Below are 12,788 nucleotides of genomic sequence, written 5' to 3' on the forward strand. Positions count from 1 at the left end.
TAGTCGTGCTGGGTTGAAAACTTAAATAATTTTTTATTAATTGCTGGAAACCCGGGCGTTTATTGCAATTACATGATACATTACAAATGTGAAATTAACCCGCCTCACTAGAAGATTTCTGTTCTGAGGCGGGTACATATATTTGCTTACACATGCACATACATTTATACAAATATATATATATATATCAATATATACGTGGAGCATTACATATATATTTACATACATTTATAGTTACATAAAAACAGGAATTTCATGGGAACTTTAAATTAACAAAATGGTAGCGTCTAAATCTCATAATAATAAGGAATTGATAAATTAGGCATGCGTAAAACATAAGCAGTTTTAATAAGAAAGAGTAAATCACTATAAATTTAAATAACACATGTTTGTAAATAAGGAATGAGAATTAGACTAAGAAGGGATTGCTAGAAATTTGCTAATGCATGCCCTTTTTTATGTAGTAACCAGAGATGTGCTTTATTTCAAATAAATCCATTTCAAATGGAAATGCAAAATGCAAAATGGGTATTTTCCATTTTGCATTTTAAATGCTTTTCTAAAAACCATTTTGCATTTTAAATGCTTTTCTCAATGCATTTTCCATTTTAAATGCTTTTTTGCAACATTCTTCCTATTTATTTTTTTTTTGTTATTTATTTTTGGGGTGTTATGCCGTGTTGCGCTAACTCCTTCTTTAGCCAACGTTTCGGACAGCATTGCAGTGTCCATCATCAGGGGAGATGTGTTTATTATGTTATGTTGTGGGAACATTCTTCCTACTATCTCCACTCATCTTTTTTTCATATGCCCAAAATATCAGTCGGTCCTCAACCTCGCTATGAGAGATAATTTACATTTGTCAAGTTGCTCCCTGGTAGGAGCCCTGGCAATTGAGTGATACCATTACAAAAAATACTGATTCAAATACTGAACATGGGGCCATGACGCTTTAATATTAAATGTTAGATGTTTCTATGTTTTTACGTTGGCAACATTAGTCCCGCGCAAAATTTTTGTTGGTTCATAATCTGTAGTCGTGGTATTTTTGGATTTACCATCATGTAATATGTTTGTTCTACATTGATGTCCATTATTAAATCACAAAATTGTTTAAAAATTCTATAATTATTTTAATTGTTTGACCCGAGAAACCATTTTGCATTTTCAATGCATTTTGAAAATAGGTATTTTTCATTTTGCATTTGAAATGCTTTTCTAAAAACCATTTTGCATTTTGCATTTTCAAATGGAAAAGTTTTGACCCATTTCCATTTTGCATTTCAAATGGTTTTGGGTACCCATTTTGCACATCTCTGGTAGAAACCATGTGTTGAAATGTTTAAGTAAACTGTTTGGGTGTTTATGAGTGTTGCAGTAAGTGGTTTCTTTTAGGAAAGTGTTGAAGATGTAAGGTGCGAGGAAGGATTCGGCCTTTTTGACAATGGTTGAATTAATTTTTGGCACTTGAAGTTGATTCTGTGATTTTGCCCTTGTGTTATGTGGGTGAGTTACGTGGCATGGTGAGGATTTTATGCAGTTTATTTGAATGATCTTTTTAATGAATAGTTTCCTAATATCTAGTATATTATTTGTAATGAGGAGATTTTCCGTTGGATGCATATATGGTTTTTTAACATAATCCTAATTAATGTTTTATGCGTTGTGTTGAGGGGCTTAAAAAACTTGTCAGCGGCTCCCCCCCAGGCTGATAAACCGTAAGTTAAAAGGCTTTGACATAGCGCGAAGTAAACATTTTTTAATTGTTTTTGTGACATGATGTTTCTTATAGTTTTAAAGATAAATTATAGTTTACGGATTTTCTTTATGAGGGAGTTAATGTGAAGTTCCCAGTTTAATTTATGGTCCACTGTTAAGCCTAGATACTTGATGTTGTCAGTATGTTCTATTTTTTCGCAGAGGTGGTATGAGGATTTTGAGGGAGTATATGGGTGTAGGTATAAAGGCGGAAGGGTTTTTGGTTGCCCAGTGATGGTTTTGCTAAAAGTTAGGTTTTTTTTTTTGGAGATGTTTAAAGTAAGTAAGTTTTTTTCGAGCCAATTTTTTATTTCTGACATACCGGTTTCCGCATTTTTGAAGGCCTTTTCCCAACTTGGACCTTTGACTAAAATTACCGTGTCATCTGCATAACTGATTATCTTATAGCTGATAGAAGCCATTTTAATCTCAGTAAGTTCGTTTATGTAAATGAGAAATATATATATATATATATATATACACCATACCGGTCTTCTAATATCTTCTGTGTATTTAATTATTTATTTATTGAGGTGTCAGACGTACTTCACTTTAAAACAGTATTAAAAAAAACTCCAGAGTCTTGTGATTACTCTAAAAAGATATTTTTTTGAAGTTAGTGTAAATCTGCAGATATTTTAAAGTGCCAAATGTGCGTGATGAAGATGTATGAATATTATAGAATAGGAATTCACATATCAACTTGCTGAAGAACAGCGTAAAATGAGAAAGACATCTTGATTATCTGAAATTAAAAACAAATAATATTAACCACATATTTATTTTTATCATCAATTAAATTCAATCACTTTTGTTTTCGTGGATGAATGAATGGATATTAACCAACTTCTCGACATTCGATCAAGCTGCGACTCGGCAGATAGACTCATTGTCGATCTCAATACACACAATCGGTACACCTAAAAACTTTGACATTATCATACATGACAAATTCTAAAACTCACAAAAAAAGATTGTATCCCAAACTGCACAATATTAAAAACAGCCAGCACGATCTAGGAGTAATTATCGATAAGAATCTGAAATGGAAGGATCAAATATGGGAAGTTATAAAAACAGCAAGCACGATCGAGGAGTAATTATCGATAAAAATCTGCAACGGAAGGACCAAAGGAGTGAAGTTATAAAAAAATAGAAAATTACTATAAATATTTTTAAGAATCAGAAAATGTGGATAAAAACCTATATGTACTATACCACACCTTAGTTCAATCAACTATTAGTTGGGGATCCACGTATAAAACTAACCCCGATAGAAGTCGTACAGAGAATGAAAATTAAAATCATATTTGAAAAATCCAGCGACTACGAAATAGGTCGCTCATTCGAGAACTTTCAAGAACTTTTATTTAAAGATGTGTAAATAAATAATTAATAATTTAAATCATAACAATAATAACAAACGGTGTCATTCAGGTAGACACATTCGGACAAATACGCATTTCTGTGAAATCGTATGACATTCTAACAGTTAATTTACGAAATATATGTCGGTGCTAACCTATTTCCATGGTGCTAACCGATCGGCATTTGGCGAGGTTGTTAAAATTGTACTGGGTGGGAAGGATAAATCCTTTAAAACCAAAAAAAAGCTTTAAAAGCTATTTTTATAAAGGTTTTCTATTTTTTTTACTTTTTTTAAAACCTATAAATCAATAGTAAATATTTTTTAAACATAATAAAATAATTAATAGAGTAAGATTTTCTTATTATATCGACATTAAATGTTTAGTTTCAATAATTGAATGGTTCTTTTAGCCATCTACCGACTACTGAGATCAATGGAATAAACTACTGATTTAATTAGAATCGTGGAAAACTTTTTTCTATTACTCCAAATGATTTTTATTAAATTAAGCCCACGCAATGGGAATTTTTTTCCCCGGGGCTTATGTCATGTTTGGGGATGCTAATAGAAAGGAGGTGAAGTTCTTAAAAGGACAAAGGTGTAAGGAGTGGGTAGAAATCTGGGGGTTTGTGTATCCAGGAGTGAAAGATGATTGAATCCATCCCTCCCACTTCAGTGCAAGAGTACAGCAGGAGAGATGAAAGGTTCTCCCTCAACCAAATTGAGGGTAGACGCATCCGCCACGAAGACCTGAAAAATCGTCACCCCTGCCAAGGACTACCTATCGCAGAGGTGCTGTGTATCCAATGAATGGTTTCCGGGGCGGCGGTACCCATCTCCGCCTCCCATAATAATATTGTAATAAGTCTCACCTCCAAGAAGGCGGGCAAATTCACCATCGTGGGACCAGCAGTGATGGTCAGCGGTGTTTGACAAGTAATAAGCAACATCATTACAGTGGATCGCGCACTCTTGGTGCAGCGTTCCCAGCCGGTGTTGTAGATGTAGAATGAAATCTTATCGCTCTGGAAATGTTAAATATATTATTTATTCCATTTTCGACTTTGGACTTAGATACCTACTTTTAAAGTTATTTTAGTCATTTATATTTGACTCACGAAAATTATAAGTGCTCATAATGGTATATTTTCACAATCTTTGAATCCCGTCGAGAAATGTGTAGAAGATTAAAAGTTTATTTTTCTGATTCTGATCATTGTACTCGTACCTAAAATACGTAATTTTTTTTTATTCATAATTTCAAATCGCACATTCTGAAAGGGTTTCAACTGACTACAACGTCATTATGACATAGAAAACGCCAATGTCTGGTATATGGACTTAATAAGCTCTGGACGGAACCATTCGAGAAAAATTGAAGCCTCGGGGTGAAGGATGTAAAAAAAATATCAAAACCTGCTTTATTTTTTTAATGACATCCCATTTCATCAAATACCCTAAAAATCATAAGCAGTTATAAATTAACAATACAAAACACAATAAAAATAGTTAATTAAATGCCAAATTTCATAGAAATCATCTCAAAAGTTTGTCATACAAGATGGCTGCCACGCAATTTTCCCTCACCGTAGACTTAAGTAGGCTTCAATGCCATTCATAAAAAGGCTCTGTCCAGGGCTTTTAGGTTTATGGCCTGGTAAGACGGATTTTTAAATGCACCACTTAATAATACGCAGCATGCTAAAATTGAAACATGGGTAATAAACTAACCTTATGATTTATGAGTTGACCAAACCAGCAAAATAGGAAGATCTCCGACATCACAGCAATAGCCATTAATACCATGAACATGTCTGTATCCTGTGAAAAAAATTAGTAGTTTTTATTTATTAACCTATTAACTAACCTGAAACCAGAAAAAAATTATTGCTATCATTAGCGGATATAACTTGAATCAGTAATCTTTTTTTTTAAATTAGAGAAATTCGGCGAACCGAGCAACGAATTACGGGAAAGGAACGAAGCAATTGCAAGCGGCGTTTCTTTCCTTTCCCATAAAGTGAGGTTCAGTTTAGCAGTTCAGCTCACGCATGTATACGTAGCATTAGACCAGGGGTGTCAAAGATACGGCCCGCGGGCCGCATGCGGCCCTCGGACCCTATCAATACGGCCCGCGAGCCGTATGCGGCACTCAGGTCCCATCATTACGGCTCGCTACCACGTGACAATATTATGTTGCGGAGAACAGAACCGCACTCTTTCATTGTAGATTTTAGATATTCAGAGGACAGTCGATGCCTACGCGTGTTTAAAATTGCAAGCGATTGATTTACAGTGTAATTTCAAGAGACGCGCGCATCGGACGCGGTGCGCCGTGCACCAAGCGTGAGCGTAACCTTTTCTCTTACGCCGGCTGGTGGCGCTGGTCTGGTGCACGACTCGTACTCACGACGCCCCCTCCCCCCCGACCCCGCACCGCAAGGGTCGCAGTTGCCGGTCGCCGGCGCAGTCAGATTTAAGCCTTAGCATCGAGCGGTCGCGTCGAGTGTTTATATTACTTACGTACTCATAGTTTGTTGTTCATTCAAGTTCTAATATTGGTACGTGGCATAATGTCGCAAAAACGTAAAGTTGATAGTGAGTGTAGAGTTTTTCAGACAAAATGGGAAATCGCATATTTTTTCATGGAATGGAAAGGTAAATCACTTTGTTTGATTTGCAATCAAACAATTGCTGCTTGTAAGGAGTTTAATTTAAAGAGACATTATGATTCGAATCATAAAGGAAAATTTGAAGGTTACACTGAAAAGATAAGAATGGACAAACTATTATCTTTAAAATCTAACCTTCACGGCCAACAGTCGAGGGGCAGTTTTGGAAAGATTTTTTGAGTTACGTGACCCTATTCAAGCTTTTATGTTAGAAAAAGGCAAGCCAATTGATTATGACAACGACTGGTGGCTTGATTGTGCATTTTTAGTAGATATGACAAAACACATGAATGACCTCAATATAAAATTACAGGGTAAAGACTTGATCGTCACTCAAATATATTCGCATTTACAAGCCTTCGAAACAAAATTAAGACTGGGAAATTCACATAAAAAACCAAACACTCGATCATTTCCCTCACGGGGAATAATTTGGCACAGTGAACCAGACAAAATTGTTTTTTTTTTTTTTTTTTTTTTTTTTTTTTTTTTTTTTTTTTTTTTTTTTTTTTTTTTTTTTTTTTTTTTTTTTTTATAAATTTAATTTAGATTAAATTTGATAATATTATTATTAAGTTCTGCAAGTGTTTTAGTTTTTAGACAGTTTGAAAATGGCCTTGTAAGCCGAAACAGCTGTCACAATAATAAAAAACTAAAACACTTGCAGAACTTAATAATAATATTATCAAATTTAATCTAAATTAAATTTATAAAAAAATTAAATGGAGTTCTACGAATTAAACACAAAAACAATAAATAAACAGACAAAATTGGATGAGTATTCTTAACTTTTGCTGAATCTGATCACAGAATTTAACAGTCGTTTTGAAGATTTTCGCAAAATGCATAAAATGGAATTCCCACTTTTCAACAATCCATTTACTTTTGATGCTGCACTGGCACCAATTCATTTGCAAATGGAATTGATAGATCTCCAATGCAACGGCATTGTAAAGGATAAATTTAAGGAAGTTAATGTTACTACATTTATTTATACACAATATTTCAAGAGTTTGAATAACTATCCAAGTATAAGAAATCATGCGGCATGTATCCTGTGTATGTTTGGTAGTACGTATTTATGCGAGCAGATGTTTTCCGTTATGAAAATAAATAAAAACAAACATCGCTCACGGCTTACGGATGAAAATCTCCAATCGATTCTAAAAGTAACTACGACGAATATGACACCCGACATCAATGAACTTGTCAAAAACAAGAGAAGTCAGGTGTCCGGCTCAAGATAATTTACCTTGTTACCCTTCTTTTTAACTTACTGAATTTATAATAAATAGGTATCTAACTAAATAAAGATTTTAACAATTAAGTATGGGTTTTATTTTTTTAAATATTGAGTCCGGCCCGCTTACACACGCCAAATGTTATAAACGGCCCTTAAGAATATCCAGTTTGACACCCCTGCATTAGACCAAACCCTAATAAATCTTGTACTACAACTTGCTTAACAATTCACAAACCTTTACAATATAATATCTTCAACCTTGACTCCACGAACTTGAATTTCCACACTAAGCAGATTCAAACTATGGTCCCCAGCAAAGATATTAGAAGAACGAGATATGCTATGTTGGCCGCCGGACCGTAGGCGGAGTACTACCTAATTAGGGTACTTTGAATACTATCGAGACGTGTACACACAGAAATCTGTTCTATGTATTAGTGCGGATACGGGATAAGGTGTGCAGTAGTATTGGTGAACAAAACCGGCGACACTGGGCAAAACAATTCCACACAGTATGAACTGCTCATAGCACATCTCGTTCTTCTAATATCTTTGGTCCCCAGTTTCAGTATCGTTCGTAAGATGTAGAATAATGTTCTCGGTTTACCCGCGTAAAGTAGTCCTTAAAAGGACTTTTTAATTTATGACGTTTCGGACAGATCTCACTGTCCATCTTCAGAGGCCTTATGTCCTGAATTTCGTCTCAAACTGAACGCTTTCGCGTGTCTGTTCGGTCCAGAAGTCAAGATACAAGTGGGTGCTTATCAATTCTTATGTCTAGGACGAAATATGCGTGTTGATAGTGAAATAACCCAAAATAACCCAAAACCGGCATTTCCAAAATTCTCAGAAACACTTCCAACAAGTTCAAAGCAACACAATCAGGTCGCTACACGCATACTGCTTGATATTGCCAACCCCGCCCCCACCCCCTCTACCGTCAAATCACTATTCTTTATTTTGGCTTTCACCCATTAGGGGTGATCTTGGACATATACAATTAACATTTTTCTTATCAACAATATCATCATAAAATATATTAATACCCTTTTAAGGGGCTTTTACATTTCAATAGTAATATATATAATAAAAATAAAACTTTTATAAATAAATAATTTGTTAAGTATTGAGTTCCTCAATCCAATTTCCTTGGTAGGCAAAATGCTTTTCAACTCCTGTTATTCTAATTATTAACCCAAGTGTGTGAAAAAATTGTTAATATTTCAAACACCCGATTTAAAAGCCTTACGGGCACATTAAATAGTAAATAAGTAAAATTAAAATGTATGTCTTGTAGCTCGAACTATCACAGTTACATTGGAAGATATTATAGAAATAAATGTTCAAATGTATTCAGTGTTCTGGCCTGGCTTGAGGTAGCTTTCGGTGGAATCTGGAGGGAGGTTTGGTATCCTTCCTCCCAAATTATCGTCGACTTTGAGAACGTGAAAATATGTCTGTACTTAATATGTCTTATGCCACCTTATACACCAGGCATAGTTAATGGACTTTCTTGGCGAAGGCAAAATAAATGTATTGTGTGGGGCTTAATTAATGTTTCAACAACCTAAAGGTATACACGGTGTCCGGAAACTCGTAGCAGGTACAATCTGGAAACTGATGAATCTACATTACACTTTGAGTTGATTTTATGGGCGCCATTTAGGTGATTTTGCCCAAAAACGGCGCAATACAAATCATCCAAATTTATTTCTTCCGACTTTATGTCCGGGTTAAATCTTCCCCACAGGAAAAACTAAACCCTTCCACACACTTTTTCACAAATGATCACTTAGTCAATTCACATTATGCAAGTGCATTATATAAGCTTAATAAATACAAAATAATACAAAAAAACACGTCAAATCACCAGAGATTAGCGGGTTCGGCTCGGTAAAACTTCAAATTGGACCTATAAATCCTTCTGATCCCTCAATATAATATTTTTATTACAACTTTTTTTGATTTGAGTTTTTGTTTTCAAGTGAATCATATCCTAAGTGGGAATTTTCAGGTATTTTTTTTAAATACAAATAATATTAGTGCTTTACATACCTTCTCAGCCTTGTAAAGCGAGGTACAAACTGTCACCAATCCTACGTAATACTGCAGTTGCAGAAGGATGGCAAATATGTGTTCTACCTTGCGAAGAGTTCTGAAATAGTGTAAGCATTTTATGCATATAAATAAACAACATCATAATAGCTATTTAGCTAAACGCCTTCAATAAAACATTTATTGGCTTTTTTGGGTAACGGTTAGCAAATAACCAAACCATTAAGCAAATTAATGAAATTAGGAAAACACCCTCTGAACCACCGAGAATTATTGCAAACTGACGATCTTTTTAGTCGAATAATAATTATGTACAATAATTTCGGCTGTCGGTGCGTGGATGCGTGCGTGAAATATTTAAATTTGTAAGGCGGGTTTGGGTACCGCCGTTTATTAGATAACCAACACCCTTTGACCTCTCTAACTGGTCTCTCGACCTGATATATAGATGCCGAGGGATATATTCATATGTCCGTCATAGAACTTCCTCTCCTTTTTTTCCTTATAAAAGACCCTCCACCACAGCATCCCAAAAGATGGCAAAGGTCTTGAGGGATTTTTTTTTTTAAATATGTATTTCTTTAAAAGTGATTTATGTTCGGCGTATTATGTCGTGTTCCGCTATCTCATTCTTTAGCTAGCATTTCGGACAGCATTACAGTGTCCATCAAAGACGTAATTTTTCAAGTTTACTAACATTCAATTTTAGTTTAATTTGGGAGGCGGGTATGGGTACCGCCACTCCGGGAACCATTTATTGTATAACCAACACCTCTGCCATAGTTCACCCCAGGTGGGTTGCTGCGTTTGGTGACTTAGCAGGGGTGCCCGTGTTTATAGGATAAGGTGTGTTCAGACCTTGGCAGCGGGTGCGCTTGACCACCAGCTACGTGGCGGGCCGGATCATTAGCCGTATTGGGAGAGGCCAGTTTGTGGAAACCCTTTGAATCTTGCACTGCAACGGGAAGGATGGATTCATACGTCCGTCACTACTGGACAAACTGATCCCTAGATTCTTACCCACCCCTCATATATTTTTCCATTCCAGAACTCACACAGCATCCTCAAAGATGACACAGGCCCTCAGAGAAATTTTCCTCAAGGCCTCCTATGTGGGGTTAATGTAAAAAAAATCTTCGTGATGAATTTCTTCTTTCGAAAGTCAATGATTCTGGGACAAAAGTTTTTAATTAATACTTTCTGCTTCATAAATCCCACAATTATAGATACTATTCAGTGATTTTTCTTTAAGGCGATGCCCTACGTCGTGTAATATTTTAAATTGAGCCGCTATCAATAACAACCCTTACGTCGATGGCGATAAGGTTTAAATTCCCGCTTAACACCATCCGCCTGTTTTGATTTATGCAAGAAAAAAACATGGCCAAAAAGTGCCTTTTATTTTATTTTGTGGATGTTCAGACATAAATATTTAATTATTTTTCGATCATTTTATAAATAACTTAATTTACCACATTATACAATAAAATCATAACCGAATATGGGTTCGTAAGTAGGAGATTTTGAACTTAAAAGTAGTTTTCATAGGCCTTTACATTATTTTTTTCTGGGCTTAAAAAAAGATTTATCTAAAAAATACTCGATTATTTCAAAGGCCAAGATGTATTCTACTCGCAGTATTTAATTAAATCATCTGAAACATTTCTAAGCGACCAAATTGTCAAACCAAAAACACATGATATTGCGTAATGTAATTTTTTCACAATTCCTAATATGGTGACGACCACCGTAGTAGATAGACACGATTCTTGGCTGGACTCGGGTTCAAATTCATTTAATCGAAAGTAGCCATTATTGCAATATACAATACATCTTAAAACATTATTTTCTTGCAAATCGTTAATTCATTTTGACTCGTTACACTGTAACTACTATTGTAATATTGGATCAAACATCCAATATTCTATCCCGATCTCAACCCACATGATCATTTAATCCCTTCATCAATCATGTTGTAGTTTTTCAATGGAGAGCGACAATGAATAGAAAAAGAAAAGTGCCACATTTTTGTAATAAAAATGTGTCAACCTTGTGAGAATGAATGACGGATCGCATATGAAACATCGGCAATTATATTGAGTATGTATTCATCGAATATTCTATTAAGGATAGAATTATATGAAAAATTTTGTGAGAAATTTTCTTTTTAAGTTCTTTTATTACGATAACGTTTGTAATATCGTCACTTTCACGCACTAATCAATATTGTTTCTTCTTCTGATTGCCCACTTTTATCGTAGTGTGTCTACTTTCGAAAAAAACCTTGCAGAACTGCAAAAGTTTCGAAGCCATTGTGATGCAGCCACATTCTTTATCATGTTTCCACTTTTTCTCCTTTAAAATATCAGTTTGGTTGACTTTTTTGGTATCTCAAATACAAATCGCTTGGGCGAGACCATTTTTTGAGATTTTTTAACTCCACCAAGTAGAGGATTCATCAATTTTGTATTTCAAATTCAAATAAAACAATTGGTCAAGTCCATTTTTAAGCTATCCGAGTCAATGACAATCGCATCTTAGTGAAAATGTGAATGTTTAAACAGATTTAAAGCACTTCCCTATTTTTATTATTTGTTTTTGGGGTGTTATGCCGTGTTGCGCTAACTCCTTCTTTAGCCGACGTTTCGGACAGCGTTGCAGTGTCCATCATCAGGGCAGATCCGGTAGATCCGAAGATGTGTAAATTTTGGTTGTCGAGTTTGTGCTTATTTGTTTGTGGCCTGGGCCCGTCCAAGTGCGAAATGCCAACGGAAGTGGCGACATCTTGTGGCGAATTCTAAAGGCACAGTATTTATGTTAGCCTGGGGCCCGTCCAAGTGCGAAATAAGCAAATAAGCACAAACTCGACAACCAAAATTTACACATCTTCGGATCTACCGGATCTGCCCTGATGATGGACACTGCAACGCTGTCCGAAACGTCGGCTAAAGAAGGAGTTAGCGCAACACGGCATAACACCCCAAAAACAAACAATAAAAATGCTTTGGCCGTGAGAATCTAAAAACTTACCACTTCCCTATTATTTATGGTAGACCTACTTAAAGTTTTTTCAAAGAATATGCCAATTTATTTCATAAATATTTATTTGTTACAGCAAGAAACAGGATTCTGAAATGTTTATAGCTTATTTTTAGTTAAACAAAATACTATCCAAACATGGATAAGCCTGTTTTTTCATTCGTTCTGCTTTCACACACGAAAATAAGACTGTATGACAAAGAAACAGAGGATAGAAAAATAACTTAAGATCTGCGAAGCTGCGCGCTGGGAGACGATGTAATCTCAAACCTTGACTCCTTTGAAACAATAATGTTTTGATTGTATTGCCAAAGAGCAATAGTGGTTATCGTGATTTATTTTTGGGGTTCTAAACTGTGTTGCACTTACTCTTTTATTCCAACGTTTCGGATTGAGTTATAGTGTCCATCGTCAGAGCAGATGTGTAGACTGTTGTGGAGTGTGTATTTATGGATGTAGAAGTGATTAGTGGCTAATTATGACATTAATGACTTTTAATGGATTTCAATTGCCTCCATAAGTAGGGATGGCTTCAAAGACTTCACAAATCAAAAGGAATGGACGGATTCAATTAGTGCTTGGCGATTGCCGAGTTATTCTGGATGGCCGAATTCGCACGCCCTAAAATGTTCTGAAATCCTTTTGGAGATGG

The 12,788-nt window shown here is 35.3% G+C and overlaps 1 protein-coding gene across 1 annotated transcript in view; it reads right to left on the minus strand.

The window, feature by feature from the left end:
* Positions 1-2,449: 2,449 nt before the first annotated feature.
* Positions 2,450-12,788, minus strand: part of LOC149411797 (uncharacterized) — a 49,524-nt gene continuing 39,185 nt past the window's right edge. The window contains exons 3-6 of the mRNA XM_089646245.1: positions 9,956-10,052; positions 9,098-9,197; positions 4,000-4,152; positions 2,450-2,503 (exon numbers count right to left, since the gene is read on the minus strand). Of these exons, the coding sequence (XP_089502371.1) occupies positions 2,450-2,503; positions 4,000-4,152; positions 9,098-9,197; positions 9,956-10,052 (404 nt within the window). The remainder of the gene's footprint in view (positions 2,504-3,999; positions 4,153-9,097; positions 9,198-9,955; positions 10,053-12,788) is intronic.

The sequence above is a fragment of the Hesperophylax consimilis genome, chromosome 24 (assembly GCF_061612785.1).
Source record: "Hesperophylax consimilis isolate HC1 chromosome 24, BYU_Hcon_1.0, whole genome shotgun sequence".
Classification (NCBI taxonomy): Eukaryota; Metazoa; Arthropoda; class Insecta; order Trichoptera; family Limnephilidae; genus Hesperophylax; species Hesperophylax consimilis.